At 44.2% G+C, this 16,941-nt stretch overlaps 1 protein-coding gene across 1 annotated transcript in view; it reads right to left on the bottom strand.

Annotated features, from left to right (window-relative positions):
* Positions 1 to 16,941, bottom strand: part of LOC149162929 (UDP-glucuronic acid decarboxylase 4-like) — a 46,310-nt gene that overhangs the window by 11,944 nt on the left and 17,425 nt on the right. Inside the window, exon 3 of the mRNA XM_089435311.1 lies at positions 9,608 to 9,798. Coding sequence (XP_089291437.1) covers positions 9,608 to 9,798 — 191 coding nt within the window. The remainder of the gene's footprint in view (positions 1 to 9,607; positions 9,799 to 16,941) is intronic.

The raw sequence follows: 16,941 nt of genomic DNA, 5'->3' as shown, positions 1-16,941 counted from the left end.
GTCTGGCAGACTTGACATCTTCTCACGTAACTGTGCGAGTCTTTAAACAACGTGGGCTAGTAATATCCTGCGCGTAAGATTTTATGTGCAGTAGCATCTCCAGCATAATTTCCGCCTGCTGGCCCATCGTGGAGTTCCTGCAAAACTTTTTCAGCTTTAGCTTTCTCAAGACACCTAAGAAGAACAGAATCATAATTTTTTCTAAAAAGAATATCATTTACGAGCTGATATTGTTTGGCTTTCGGCCTTAGAGCTCTTTTCTTAGTATGATCAAGGTGTGAAGGAGCATACCCGTTCTTAAGATAATAAATGACATCAGCATATAATGATTCTACATCGTTTAGGCTTACCTCACACATTTGTACCTCTTCAGATGGAATTTCAGAAATTTGCGATGCTCCAGCCGGCATTTTGTAGAAGCCTTGACCTCTTACAATGTTTGTTGGTGTGATCTCAATGTCATGTTCCTGTAAGGCAGTAACCCAATTGGCCCTTTTCTCACCCACATCTTTCTGTACTAGAAGATTCCTTACCGCTGGAAACGGTACTATGATCTTAGTACGGGTTTTAAGTAAGAAAGGTCTGAAGTATTTGACCGCTTTGAAAACAGCATAAGCCTGTTTCTCCACGTCTGAATAATTTAGTTCAGCACCCTGCAAATTTGAGCTAAAAAACGCAATTGGAGCTTCTGCTTTTTCTTGAGTTGCTTGAGTTAGAATCGCAGCATATGACTTATCTGAGGCAAATGTGTATAAAATAAAAGGCTCTGAAAAATTCGGAGTTGCTAAAGATGGAGCATTAATAAAAGCTTGTTTGATCAGGTTGAATGCTTCATGTTCATCTTGACCCCATTTAAAATTTGAATTCTTTTTAATCATGGTTTGCAAAGGAGACACGATTCGTGAAAAATGTGGAACGAATCTCTTTACAAAATTGATCTGACCAAGGAAAGATTGCATGGCCTTTTTGTTATGAGGTAGGGATATTTCAGAAATTTCTTTGATTCTGTCGGGATCAATGTCAATACCGGATTTTGACACTATGAATCCTAGAAGTTTCCCTTCACTTAGTGCCAAAAAAGATTTCTTTGGGTTAAGTGAAATTCCATACCTTAAACACCGTTGAAAGATTTGTTTTAGGTCTCTGAGATGGTCGTTTCGCTTCTTTGAGTACACTGTTATATCATCCAAATAAATTACTACAGATTTATTGACTAAACCTTTGAATGCGATGTCCATGGCTCTCTGAAATGTGGCACCAACATTAATCAAACCAAATGGCATCTTTCGATATGCGTATGTGCCCCATTTAGTTCTGAATGTGGTTTTCAGTTGATCATTAGGATGTACCAACACTTGATTGTATCCTGAAAATCCGTCCAAGAAAGACATTAATTCTGAGCCCGCCACTGCCTGCAGTATCTGTTCCATAGGTGGTAGAGGAAAATTCTCTTTTTGACAGCCTTTGTTAAGGTTCTGAAAGTCAATGCAAATCCTAATATCTCCGTTTTTCTTTCTAACGGGTACCATATTGGAGACCCATTTGGAATGTCTGACATGAAAGATTATCCTGGCTTTCAATAACTTATTGAGCTAAGTTTTTATCTGATTTTCTAAATTGGGGTGGATCTTTCTCAGCTTTTGTTGGACAGGTTTTTCATTATCGATCATGGGAATAGTATGCTGGATGATGGAAGTGTCGTATGTTTTCAGCTCATCATAATTCCAGGCAAAAACGTTTTTATATTGTCTCAAAAGACGAATATACGCTAGTTTCTCTTCAGGGGCTAGGCCGAGGCCTAGATTAATGTTTTGTGGTTTAGCATCGGTCCCTAGGTTTACTAATTCGTAGTTCAGAGTTGAGCTTTGGAGTTTTGAATTGGTAGACCTTTTAAATCGATCTTTCAAATCATACAAGTCTTCTAACTTGACCACCGACTTAGGTATAGCATTATTAGTGCTATTTTGTTGCAATTGTTGATCGTGCTGGTCTTCGTCAATTATTTGATTGGAGTAGGATCCTTCAGACGTGAGGAAATTTACGATATCAGGATCGTCATTGAATACTCTCCAATTTGTGATGTTGTCAGGAATGGATGGTCTAAAGATTAATTCTATTGAGAATCTATCTGGACTAAAATCTTCGGACGGAATAAGCTTAGAAGCTACGTTAGCCAAAAGGTCTGCACTTGCGTTTTGGAGTCTGGGGATTGAAGAAATATTAAACGCTATGAAATGCTCAGTCAGATCTTGTACTAAGGATTGATAATGTTTTAAATGACCTGATAAGCAATGTATAGTGTTACGTACCTGTTTAACCACAATCTCAGAGTCTCCAAAAACTTGAAGATACTTGACGTCTAACCCGATTGCTTTGTACAGGCCTTGAACCAAAGCCTCGTATTCTGCTGTATTGTTTGTGCAATCGAATTCGAGTTTGCATGTGAGCATGATTTTATCTCCTTCTGGACTAATCAGAACGCATCCTGCTCCTGCTCCTTCGTTAGATCTAGAACCATCAAAAAATAATTTCCAAAACAAAGATTTATTTACAGGTTTATCTAAAAAATTGATACATTTCGAACTATCTGTTCGAGAAAAATTTTCGACTTGGGATAGAACAGAGCATTCTAAATAGGGTGACGCGTGAGAATTGAAATTTCCGAGGAAAGAATCTACCAAGTAATTGCCAATAATGCTGCTGTTATACGCTACTGGTTCATTTTCTCCCTCTAACTCCGTTACTATTTACTTCTGGTGTAGCTCTCGTTCAACTTTTATTTGATTTGGTTTACCGTTGTAGGGCAACCACATGTGCGACCAGTCGATTGCGAAGTATCCATGGAGTTTCTCTGACCAATCCCTGCTAAGAATTAAGCCATAGAATTCTGGGATATCGGCAACTAGAATGTCAATACCCTGGCATACCTTTGGGTTGGATGACAACCTTATGGTTACTTGATTTAGTTCGCCAATCACTTTGACTTGAGATCGATCTAGCTAAACTATGCGCACTGCGGATTTTTGTGGTTGAACATTTAACTTGGCACATATAGATTTGGGTAAAATATTCTATGAAGCACAAGAATCTACCAAACAATTGTGCACATTTTTATTGAAGATTTCATAAGTAAGGAGAAATGGGGGAGTGTGAGATCTTGATCTTCCTCCAATTAGGGCGATGTCATTTGGATCAATCTTATTGATCGCGTTAGTTGGAGGTCTTCCCATGTTATGGGAAGCTTGAGAAAGTACAGCGGCAGGCAAAGGTGCAATTGGCACGGCATGTAATTATTTCATCATTATCTTCTGTTGATGTTTCAACTTGCTCAGTTCGTAAAGGGTAATGTTAGCCCTAGTCTTCTTCATGTCTTCAATAATATTGTACTCCATTTCATCCGACACTATTAGTGTTTTAGATGGGGTCGTTTCATCTGTTTGGACTGGGTTGGTTTGAGTCGCTTTAGATGTCGTTTTCTTTGTTGCGACTTTATCCTTGGTTGCAGAGCTTGCGCTCTTCAGCTTAGGGGTAGTTTGGGGAGGATCAAGCTGATTTTTACTTCGTGTGCTAACCGGAAATACTTCTTGATCTTCTTCTTGTGGGAGGATGAAATCCCACATTCCTTGTAATTCCACAACTTCTTCGTCATCAGTCTGCCCTTCAGTGTCAATTTCCTCTTCCTCTTCCTTGGATTCAACATTTGAAATGGCATTGGGTGGCTTTGAATCTGTTGAAGGACCTCTTTTAAAAGCTCTGTAGGGCTTTTTTGAAGAAGTTTCTGCTACTTGCTTTTTTATGTCGACCATTTCATTGGACATGGTCTTTAGAACTTTCTGTAATCCTTCCAAATCAAATGGATCTTTTTCTTGTTTCTTCTTTGAGTCTTCCTTGAAGGTGACTTTTTTGGATTTACGTTCCTCTATCGCGGATCTCTTTTCCAGGGCTATGATTTGTTTCTCTACTGCTATCGCCTCTTTCATGTTATCAGCTAAGGTTATTTTATTGGCCCTGTCCACGAAGATTGCTATGTTCAATGGTAGAGCGGTAATATACCATTCACATTGTACTTCTTCGCTGGGCTGGGAAGCAGTAGGAATTTTGTTGAACCGTAAATTGAAATCCTTGATAGGCTCTCTAGTTTCGGCTTTAATATTGGATAGGTCATTGATTAACGTTGCCGTAGACTTGTCATCACCAAACTTGGTTAGGAATTGGTCCTGGAAGATGTCCCAACTTGTGATGGATCCGGAGGGTAATGAAAAGTACCATGACCCGGCTGTTCCTTGCAGTGTATAAGGAAAAAGCCGAACAACAACATCTTCATTAGTAACCCCATTGAGATTAATGGAAAGCATGAAGTTGTTTATGTGCTCTTCTGCTAGCATGCCTGCCTCGGGATTGAATTTAGGCAGCCATTTCTCAGGATGGGCCGGTATTTGACTCAAGGGTGCAGGCATTAAGACTGCCCCAGCGTTGTTCCATGGAGACTGGGCCATTGTTGAACTGCTAACAGAGGAAAGTGCAGAAGATGATCCCTGCGACTGGGAGGATGAGGATACTACGATTATAGATGATTGAAGAGGGGTTGTGGGGGTTCCGGTAGACGGATGGACGATGATCTGGAGTGGTGGAGTGGATGGTTGACTTCGCGGTGAAGTAGTTGAGATGGACGATGTTGACGAAGCTGGACGCCAAACTTTTCACTCTTTAGCCTGGTCAGGGGATGAGCAGGGTTGTACTGCGAAGTCACGCTGCCTTGAGATTTATCAGACCTCTGAGGAGAAATGGAAATCGCTGAAGTTTGTGAATCAGGGATTCGACTTCAGGAAGTTCTACAGTAGATTGTTCTAAAATATCAGGGTGTGTAGCAGCAGTTGATACTCGAGCGACTTCTGACTCTGGATTTAAATGTAATGGAGAAGTCGGGGGAGATGATGAGGGCGATTTACTCTCAGAATGGTATTCAAATTTGGATTTACTTGCCATTCATAGTTTTGGCCCTCCTTCTAGCGCCAAATATGTTGAAGCCTCGAAAATCGGGTTGACAACAAGGGGGATACCCGCCCGGTCCGGACCTTGGTTGGCAGCTCCTTATCCGTTTGGTATAGCAGGTCCGACTGGGGATAATGGGACCAGTTTCCCAATCTATGAGTGTGTGTGTGTAGAATTTGATGTTGCTGATCTAACAGTTCCTATCTAAGCTATTCTAATTCAAACTTTTAATCTAATTCTATACTATTGTAATCTAATAAACATCACATCTAAATCTATACTAACCCGGGATGTAATTCTTCTATTATGCAATCTAAAGAGATTTCAAATAACAACTGGTAATAAAGATCATTCAGCGATTATAAGAAAGGAAATCAATCAAGATGAATCACTTCACATAAAAAGTTAGACGAAACAGTTGTGAACAGCATATCGCATAATGAGCTATTCATACATTAGGCATAAATAAATAGCTATCACCGTACAAAAGTGCCAAATGATAACTCAAGCATTCATGCAATAATACATAAACAACTAAAAACTGTATATTACTTTAACATATAAGCAGAAATGGTCAAGAGATAAAAGTACCATTTATGACTGGTCCTACTCATAAGCTTCAAGCAACAATGATTGATCTCTCCTTGCTCTAACATCCACTAAGAGTACAGAAGTGCAACATCAGTAGCAGATATCAGATGCAAACATCAACAAATCTTGATCCATTCATTCACCAAAACCTCCTTTGAGGGTGCAAAAGTGCATGTTTTGAGGACAAGTTTTTGATAAATTTCTGGACCCTTCTCTAAATGCATGAGAAGGGTTTAAATACTACTAACTAAATAACTTAATTACACAGATTCAGGATATGGTTTAAATGACCGCCCTTTTTCTAAGCAAAACTATTTCTAAAAATTAAATCTAATATCTAACTATTTCTACATTTGCTCCTTAATGTTGCGAGCATTCAATATTTGCCTAGGTAGAGTCGGCTGACTGTCTTCCGCTTTTGGTTGGGCTAAGCAAACATAAATGGTAAGAGCTGGCACCATATTTTCAGCAAAATTGATAATATACTCGAGAGTCATCCTCTGACTATGTGGATTTACTGTGTCTGCCTAGTAATAATCCAAGTTCCACTTGGTTAATCCTCAAATTGCTTCTTCCTTTGCTTTCTTGCGTTTTTCGGGCTTACAAGTAACTGAGCAGTTAGAGGTTTTTCTTTTTGAGCAATTTTCTCAGCGATGCGTGATTAGCGCTAGGCGCTAATCGCGCACCAGAAACTGCCTCCGTTCTTTGATCCGAGCCTCTTTGATGCATTTTTCGCCTTTAGCGCCTTTTCCTTCACCGGGTATAAGCTTCAAAATTTTGTAAACATATTGCTTTCATGAGCTTCTGACCTCGAGCGTTAAACCGCCTATTGATATCAGCATTATTCAACTACTCATTCAAACATGGCTGTGAATGAAAGATCTGTAATGGATAGCTTAGCAGCATTCTGTGAATCTGCGGCTCTGTTGCATGCGGTATCCGTTTATGAGGGCATCTCTTCTCTGTCTCTGAGCATTGGAACTTTACCCTTTTCTTTCACGGCTTCCTGCACATTGCTTTGTGTTGCTTCTATTTTTTAGTTCTTGTAGTTCACACATGAGGAGAGAGTAATGATAATAAAAATCGACAAGAAAGCTTTAAGCTCTACGGATGTACAAAAACAAACCACCTGACGTAAACTGACTCTTCGAAAAACACAAAACCGTCTTTCATTAACAACTGGCGTATCATTCATTAATTATCATTAAAGCGCGTATCCGGTTCTTGGTTTATGGAAAGCTTTTCTTGAATGTTGAGCCAGGGAAAATCTGCGATGGAATGTTTCTGCGATTCGCATCACAGCATCGCAGTGTCGCATTATCGCAAATTTCATTAAGATGTGTTATCGCAGGGATGCTCGATCGCGCTATCGCAAAATCGTGGATCGCAGTATCGCGCTATCGCAAGATCGGAGATCGTTACAATCGTTAAATGGTTATGTGTTTTTTAATGCGACATTGCGATATGCGATATCGCATATCGAATATTGGTAATTTTTTAAAGGTTTTCCAATGTGAGCATTTCCTAATGCATGCGATGTGATGGAATTCGCGTCACACTCTCATAGTTTATCATTTTTACTCATAAGGAAATGTCCTATCATTCTTTGCGCGATGCGATGTTTTCTTAAGGAGTAAAATACATGAGCCTTAATTGAATTTTTTGAATTTTTACTAAGGGTCCCCACTTACCTAGTGTTATTACTAAATAAGGAGGGGGGTTGTTGGTGGCCACAACATGTTCCAAGTTTGCTGGATCAGCTTTGCTTGGTTGCTTGTTTGCAAAGATTCGTTTGCTACTTTCTGTTGGTTTGATTGAGCCTTCCCCTTTGCTTACTTTTGGTTGATTATCTAGTGATCGTTGTTGAACCAATCTTGGCATTGTTTTGATTTCTCTTCACTACCCGGAAATAGATTACAATTGTTTGGGGTCAACCAGTTTTCCACATTTGTTTGTTGCTTACTGGTTTCTTTAGATTAAAGACATCAAAATCAAAAATTGCATCCCATTTAGCATGCGAAAGTGAAAGAAAATTTGCATTTCAAGTTGCATATTGAAAAGCGAATGTTTAGATCTCTCATTAGTAGTATCCATGCATTTTAGGAATTGATGTCTACTTGCATTGAGTGACTGTGTGTTGCCTTGGTCTTCTTGGTTTGGTAATGATCTCTCTACCCTCCCGTAGGTAGGCGTTCATCGAAGAAAAGGATACTTCATTCATTTTAGTTGCATCCTAGGCTTTGAAATATACATACGGTAAGGCCTGAAAACTGAAACATAATCCAAGATCAACGTTAAAATGAACTGCATAAATCTAATAACGCATTGGAACATAATGCACACATTTAGAGGTCTAGGCTAGAGACGTGCTCCAGCGTCGTTAAACCTAGTCACTTTTGTTTCACTCAAGGTTGGGTGATTCCTCCTTCCGTGACTCAATAGTGGTCTAGTACGGATTTGAGCTCCCATGTACCATCGAGTATATGGGGAGACCCCACTAGGTTATCATCCTTTATCCATAGGAAGGCGTGTCTGCCGCCTTACAAGCTGTAACGCACCGAACACAGCATTCGGGAAGATTGACTGCCGTACGGAAAGTCCTTGGTTTTCGTATGACTGCCAAGGTGTATATGCAGTTTTACGGATTTGTTTGGTAAACCTTTTGCCTAGTTCTCCAGAGTAGTCACTTTCGTTCCTTTTCGGACTCTCTAAAAAAAAAGGTCCATCTAAGCACTTGTCACTTCAGGCTCATTAAATATTCGAAGGCGACTAGAGTCATCTTTTGTCCTTTTCTCGACTCTTTAAAAATGAAAAGGTCAAGTTTTGTTCCTGTGTCTTAAAATTTATTCGGCCACGATTCACATTTACCCGGTTAGATCTTGTTTGCGTTAGCTTGAGTAGGGTTCTTTCTCGTTAGTTTGCCTAGGATCTTTTGAAGTTGTCATCCTGGCGGAATCACCGATCCCGTCTCCCGTTCCAAGTGACCAAGGGTCTCCTTCCTCTGTTGCTCCTGAGGTACTGGTTGTGAGTGATACTCTCCCTGTTATTCCGAGTATCCAACCGATTAACTCTCGCGCTCCAGACGACGAGGCTTACGAAATTCACTGGAACCCCGTTTGGGAGCCTTCTGAAGAAGATATCCCTCCTACTCCCCCTGGTGTCTTGGTTCCAATGTCTTCTTCTGATATGGAGGACATATCCCCTGTCACAAGTGAAGAATTCGTTGCGATGAGCGGTGAAATTCCCACCGCAATGGAAACTACACCTTTTCCTAGCACCCCTCTTGGTGTTATGTTGCCTTTACGCTATAAGGCGTTAAGGGATGTTATGTATTCTAGGACTCCCTCTATGAGTTCTATATGGTCACACGCCATCACTCCGACCTCGGAGTCCTTTATTCCTCAAATTCACAATGTGTCTGTCACTTCCGTCCCGACTATTCCAACTGTTTGTGTGGCGTCTTCAACCCCCGTTGTCGGTGTTGTTACTGCATCCTCAGTTGTGACCACTGCTACTGGGCCTTCCTCAGGGTCAGCTTATAGTGGCCCATCGGCATCCGTACCCGGAGTTGTTAATCCTGCGGTAAATGCCTCACCTTCTTCTGGTTCCATTCCAGCAGGGGGGGCATACGATCAGTATTTACAAGCTGTCTAGCATCCGAGCTCACAAGGTCCGTTCCATTACTACGATCCCGTAGGATATCACCTTTATCTTGTCGAATCCTTGCCATCTCAGCCTACCGTTGAGGTCTCGGTTCCATTATCAGTTTCTTGGGGCACCACCACTTATCATGGTGGCCAAGTATCGCCTGCACATCTTCAAGGACCGCCTAATCAAGGCCAACCGTCTTATGTGCAAACCTCTCAAGGGCAGCAGTATTACGGGTAGTCTTATCCAGGGCAACCTGGGGGCCCACAAGGACAACCCTTTCAGGGACAACCTTCAGCCTCTGGTGGTCCATCTTTTACCTATTTTGCTCAACCTTCTGGTAATCCGGGACAAATTTACATGCAACAAGGTCAACCTGGTGTCCAGCAAGGTCATCCTTTTGGCAAGCTGGTCAACCTTACGTTCAGCAAGGCCAACCCACTGCCCAGTATGGTCAAGCATCTGGGCAAGCTGGTCAACCTTACGTTCAGCAAGGCCAACCCACTGTCCAGTATGGTCAAGCATCTGGGCAGGTCGGTCAGCCTCAAATCCAATCAGGTCAACCAACTGTCCAGTCCGCTCAGCCATCCGGTCTGTCAGGACAACCCTCAGTTGTGCAAGGACAGCCCAACACCCAGCAAGCTCATCCTTCTGGGCAGATGGGCCAATCTCAATCTCAACTAGGTCAACCTTCTGGCCAGATGGCTCAGCCTCAACTCTCTCAAGGACATCCTTCTGGGCCTGCCCAACCGGGCACTCAAATGATCATTGCTTCTCAAGCTCAACTCGGTTTTCAGCCTTAGGCTGGGCCCGAGATCCAATTCGGTCTTCAGATGCAGGTTGGATTTCAATCCCAACCAGCCTATCAAACGCAACCTGCTTCTCAGGCTTAGTTTGGAGCCTAGCCGCCTTATGGTTTCCAGCAATCCCAAGGGAAAACTCAATTTGCCCCGTACCAAAATTATCAACAAATGCAGGTGAATCCTTATCAGAATTACCAGCAACAGTATGTTGCTCCTGTAGGTCAAGTTGGTAATCAATGGGGTGCTGGGGGGCAAATCCAGGGTCAACCATCCAATTATGGCTATAACCCCTACGGGCAAAATCCCTACGGACAAAACCCTTCAGGGCCAAATCCGTCTGGACAAAATTAATGGGGGCAACCAACAACTGGTTGGAACCCTGGTGCTACCCCTTACTCGCGGCCACAGATGTCCTTCAATCCTCAGTTATCTTTCTTAGCAACATTTGAACTGCCAGATGTGTCCAAATTGACTAATGATCCTATCCTTCATAATCCATTATGGCCACCAGTTCCAACCAAGATTCCCGGTGATTGTCCCAAATTCGATGGCAAAGTTGGAGAAGACCCCCAAGCCCACGTTATGACTTATCATCTTTGGTGTTCGTCAAATTCGTGGCTTGACGATTCAGTCCGGCTCCGCCTTTTTCAAAGGACTCTCACTGGCTCTACTGCTAAGTGGTATATTGAGCTAGCCCGCGGATCAAGATTTTAACTCGTTGGCAATGGCATTTTTAACTCATTTTCAGTTGCCAATCCGGTATGAGATGGAAACGCATCTCCTCACGTCTCTTAAACAGGATATGGCCACGCACATCTCCGATCATATACATGAATGGAGACAGCGTCGTCGTTTGATTAAGTTTTGGATTCCTAATTAGCTCCTGACCGATTGGTTTACAACCTCCTTTGTCCCCGCAATCGCACGGGACATCACTATGGGGGCATGTGTAACTGAAGAGCAGGCTATTGCGCGTGCTCAGTACCTTGACTTGGTTTATTCCTAGTCCGGTACCCTATATGATTATTTGCCTGATGCCCCGAGGCCCGGAACTTCCAAAGCTCTGCCAAAGCCATCTGTTGACGGTGTCATTGGATCTGTAAATCCGTCCTCTAAGAAATCTTCCGCAAACCCTGGGAAGCAAAAGTCGAATGCTTCGAACGAAAATAATTCTCAGGCTGTGTCTAATTCTGGTAATACTTTCGAGGTCAACGTCGTCCAGTCCACCACGGCGGACAAAGCCTCGAAAGGAAAGAAGAAAGGAAAAGGAAAGAATAAAGCGGATCAACCTAAGCAGGATTCCCTAAACCTCCACTCGAGGAAGGCACCAAACGCAAGCCCAAGTACCCTTGTCTTATCTATGACGAGGATCACTATACCAAGGACTGCTCGAGGCGGTCTGAAGTTAGTCATTTGTTGAAAGGTGCTCTCGGGACTCCTGCTGTGCTCAAAGAGCCTTTTCCCTCACAGCAAACGCAAATGGTGGCTGACCCATCTCAACCCTCTTCTTCCTTTGGTTCTCAAGTATTTATGGCTGGGACGATCCCCGTCCACATCAGTACTCGGGCAAAAGAGTATCCGTCGCCTGCCGGGAAAGAGCCTGAGGTCCCCTCTAGCACTCCTTCATCTAGTTCTAGTCCACTCCATATCGAGAGACCCAGCACTAAGACGCCCATCCGACCCCCTCCAAAAGGTGTACTCTGGAAGTCTTCTTACAACCCTAATGCTCGTGTTGCCTAGCACTACAACATCATTGAGGATTTAGCTCAGGCTCCGTCTGCTATGTCCGCCTTAGAAGTACTCTAGAGCTGCCCCTCATAGAGGAAGTCCTTGCTGTCAGCCATCGGTGGCATAGACCCGGCCGACTCGGATCTGATTACTTTTGACCTGGAAAGCCATACACCGAGACTGCCTCACTAAATCGCCTATCTCATACAGGTCATTATCAATTCTAAAATGATTCATCGTATAGTCATTGATGAAGGTGCTTCAACTTGCATCATGTCTGTTGCCTGTTGGAAGGCTATTGGTTCTCCAACGCTGAGCCAGTCTCCTACAACCTTGGAAGCCTTTGATGGGAGAGAGTCTCGCCCTTATGGTATACTCCAACGTTTGCCCATTTCTTTGGAAGGGAAGACGGTCGAAGTGGAAGTTGAAGTTGTTGATGCTAATCTTACCTACAACCTCCTCCTCGGACGTAGCTGGACATACGCCATGCAAGCCGTGGCCTCGTCTCTTTTTCGTGTCATTTGTTTCCCTCATCAGGCGAAGATTGTCACCGTAGACCAGCTCTCCTTCTTCACCTCCTCTTCCGAAGGCAACGTGCCTTTTGTGGAGCATACCTCCAAACCATATGAGAGTGTGGGAGCTGGACTTTTTAAAGATCCTGCCCTGATGGGTGTTTTTTCACTCCCACCTCCTAACGTCGCTCCTATTAATATGATTTCCGTTCGCTCTGATCCATGGGTTCTTCCCCCTGCTGATCAGATAGAATCTTGGGGCGATAAGATGCCGTTGAGTCCTGCCGAGCTCAACTACATCGAAATCGTTGCCGCATCAGCTCCTCTTTCCGAACTTTCTCCTTCGAGCAGGGCTCCCGACTCGTACGCTCATTCCCCTTGGCTTGGAGATGACACTTCTTCAGATCCTTTAAAGGAAACATTTCTTTCCGATGAAGCCATTATCGAGACCATGTCTCTCGAGGAACCTCCTTGGTCTGATCATCACCATCGTTCCTCGTTTCTCCTTGCCCATCGGGAAATGCTTACCTGTCTCGAGCGGTTTGCTCCTTGTCTCCCATCTCAACCCCTTCAAACACCCATTCAAGTTTATCAAGTGTCCTCTAAAGGAAATATGGGAAACATCACGCAGACTCAACCCATCGACATCTCTGTGAAACCAGGGATTGTCGAGCATATTCATATTGGAGTCACTTGTACTCTGGAGGAAATTTAGCTCTATACCGATCTTTTTCGCGAATTTCGTGATGTCTTTGCTTGGTCCTACGAAGAAATGCCCGGCATTGACCCTAGCATAGTGGTGCATGAGATACCTACGTATCCGGGTGCTAAGCCTATTCGCCAACGTCTACGCCCCGTGCACCCCCGAAAGGCTGCAGCCATTAAAGCGGAAGTTGAAAAGCTTCTTAAGGCTGGTTTTATTTACCCCATCCCACTCACAGATTGGGTCTCCAATATCGTCCCTGTGAATAAAAAACAGGGTACCATTCGAGTCTGTGTTGATTACCGTGACATTAACCGGGCCTGTCCTAAAGATAACTTCCCCACACCCTTCATTGATCAGCTCATTGATGAGTGTGCTGGAAGCGAAATGTATTCATTCATGGATGATTTTTCTGGGTATAACCAAATCAATATTGCACCCGTCGATCAGCACAACACTGCCTTTATCTGTCCGTGGGGGACTTTCGCCTACAAAAAGCTCCCTTTCGGTTTGAAGAACGCCGGTGCTACCTTCCAACGTGCAATGTTCTATGCTTTCCATGACATCCGTCACATTGTACAACCGTACCTGGATGATCTACCAGCTCATTCAGTCAAATTCCAGGACCACCCAACTCATCTTCGCGAAATATTTCTCCGTTGTCGACACTACCGCATCAGGCTTAATCCTCACAAGTGTGTCTTCTGCGTTGAGTCAGGCAGACTGCTCAGGTTTATCGTCTCCCGAGAGGGCATCCGTTTGGATCCCCTTAAAGTCGAGGCTATTCTGAATCTTCCTCCCCCTGCTTCTTTGCAGCAATTGCAGAGCTTGCAGGGCAAAGCAAATTTTTTAAGACGATTCATTCCGAACTATGTCGAAGTGGCTAAAGGCTTTACACGGTTATTAAAGCGAGATACCCCTTTTCATTGGGATGTCGTCGCTCAAGAGTCCTTCGAGCGTCTCAAGGGTCTCCTTGTTTCTGCTCCATTGTTGTGTCCTCCGAATTATCATCGTGACTATACTCTGTATTTGGCCGCTGCCGATACCACTATCGGCATGGTTCTCGTTCAAGATGACGATGATGACACTGAGCATGTCATATATTACCTCAGCCGTAATCTTTTAGATACAGAAACTCGATATGCTTACGTCGAGAAGTTGGCATTGGCCGCCGTTTGTGTCATCCAATGTTTCCGCCATTATATCTTGTTGTGTACTACGACCGTGGTTTCTGATTGCAACCCGATGACGTACATTTTGTCACGACAGTTGCTGGGGGGAAGTACTCGAAGTGGATCGTTATCCTCCAAGAGTTTGACTTGGAATTCACCACTGCCAAGTCTAAGAAATCCCTTGTCTTTGCTGAGTAACTTTGCTCTTTGCCATCTCCTATCGTGCCCTCTCGGTCAGAGGACCATATTCCGGACGAAACTCTGTTCCTAATTAGCACCCTCGATCCCTGGTACGGGGATATCATTGTATATCTGCAGACGTCCTCCTTTCGTCCCGCTGTGTCCAAGGATGCTCAGCGACGGATCCGTCATCAGTCTCAGCCCTACCGTATCATTGGGGACACCCTGTACCGTCTCGGCGCCGACTCCGTTCTCCGCCGATGTCTAACTTTCGAGGAAGCTGAGCGAGTTTTGAATGACTGCCATTCTGGTGCCTATGGTGGTCACATGTCCGGATATGCTACTGCTCAAAAAATCCTCCACGTCGATTATTTCTGGCCCTCCATCTTTAAGGATTTCATTCTTGCCATCCACTCCTGTCACGAGTGCCAGATATACCAGCGGAAGATGCGTGCGCCTCCCGCTCCATTGCACCCTGTTGTCACCGTCGGCCCTTTTGCAAAATGGGGCATTGATTATACGACCTGTAACCCTCGCTCGGCCGGGGGGCATGGGTATATTATCGTTGCCGTCGATTACTTCACCAAATGGGCCGAGGCGATGCCCACATTAACTGAAGACGGTCACACAACGACGCAATTTTTGTTCAACCATGTTATTTCACGGTGCGGAGTCCCTCAGGCCATCGCCACGGATCACGGGAAGCATTTCCGTAATCACATGATGACCGAGCTAGCAACCCAGCTAGGCTTACGGCATGATAGTTCGACTCCATACTATCCTTAGGCCAATGGCCAAGTTGAAGCCGTCAACAAGGTTCTGGTTACGATGCTTCAACGTACCGTTGGCATGCATAAGTCTAACTGGCACTTGATGTTGTTCCCCGCCTTGTGGGCCTACCGAACCTCTGTGAAGGATGCCACCGATTTCACTCCATTTCAATTAGTTTACGGACTGGAGGCTACCCTTCCAATCGAGTGCGAGATCCCTTCGTTGAAGTTGGCCGTCGAATTACTTCCCAACACTACTCCAGTAGAAGAACGCCTTCTTTACCTAGAACGGCTGGACAAGACCCGTCGGCTAGCCTCTCTAGCTATCAAAGCACAGAAGAAGAGAGTGAAAACTCACTTCGATCATACTGTCCATCCTCGTTCTTTTGTTGAGGGAGATTTAGTCCTGCTATATGATCAAGCGAATGATAAGCTGGGGTTAGGCAAACTCGAGCCCATGTGGTTGGGGCCTTATATTGTAAAGAGAGTTTTGCAGAAAGGGGCCTACGAGCTAATTGACTACGAAGGGAATCCTCTCGATAAGCCCCGAAACGGGCTGTACTTGAAAAAGTACTATGCGTGAATTCCATGCACTTCGGTTTGTACATATGTGTGTTTTAGCAGGTGTGTTGTGTGTGTGTGTTTTCATGTTTTTGTCTTGGTGTGAAGGCGTGATTGCCCACTTATTGTGTCCTTTGCTTCTTGTGCAGATGTCTGGTGCACCTTACGTTGGTTTCGCTGATGGTGCCTACCGCAGCACCCGCAATTTGTCTTCTGCGGCGTGGGTGATCTACGATCCTCACGGTGAGTTGATAGATCTTCAAGGTGTGTGTTTAGGTTGTACCACAAACAATGTCGCTGAATATAGTGCTGTGATTGAATTACTGGCCGAGGCGATTAATCTCAGTATTCGTACATTGGTTGTGAACCTGGACTCTCAACTTGTCGTCCACCAGCTCAATGGGTGATATTCCGTCAGAGACCATCGCATTTTAAGGTTGTATTTACGTGTTAAATTGTTAGAGAGGAATTTTGATTTCATTACATATCAGCATATTCCACGACGATTGAACACATTAACTGATGCATTGGCTAATCATGTATTAGACAGACATTTGCGTAACATGTAATCAAAACATCATACAAGAAAGCATATAAAGCACAATAATAGACCATAGGAATATGTATGTATATATATATCATGTGGCACACCGAGGCGCTCAAAAATAAGTGTACATGTCTAAATAGAGTCTGCGTTCTCTGTACATCTGAGACACATGTCTCTCAAAAAATCACCAGCAGGAAATAAAAACCTAGGTGTCTACTGCGGCGAGTTGTGCTCCCTATAGTGCACAGCTGCTCGTGCCACCCGCCTCAACAGGCGGTGCATCCTGGGTTCCACTCCTACTGTGTGGATCTGGGACGCTCTGGGGACCTCCTCGATCCCCATGTAATCTGGAATCCCTGCTAGCAGGCCCTCAAGGTTCTGGATCACTGTCTCCATCGTGTCATCTTCCGGAGGAGCCAGGGCTAGAGCTCCAACGCCCTACGCGTCCCTCCGTGCCTCTGGAGCCAGTCCAAGGGGTCTCACTGGTCCTACATCTGCATACCATAGCGTTCGTCATTAGGACATGTACATGAAAAAATAAAAAACATCATAAAAAAAAATAAAAAAAAAATCAAAAAATGTGATCAAGTGTCTTACCGCCGTCATCCCACTGCTCTCCAGCAGGCAGCTGCATGTCAGGATCTCCGCGGAAATCCATGCCGGCATACGGCCAATCCTCCACGAAGATCGTCTGTCGCTCCAACCACTCTCGGAAAAATGTCCCCCATGCCACT

This window comes from Pinus tabuliformis, chromosome 5_2, assembly GCF_031772625.1.
Source record: "Pinus tabuliformis cultivar Carrire ecotype Pingquan chromosome 5_2, CPIR1, whole genome shotgun sequence".
Taxonomy (NCBI): domain Eukaryota; kingdom Viridiplantae; phylum Streptophyta; class Pinopsida; order Pinales; family Pinaceae; genus Pinus; species Pinus tabuliformis.
This window is presented reverse-complemented; position numbering and strand designations above follow the sequence as displayed.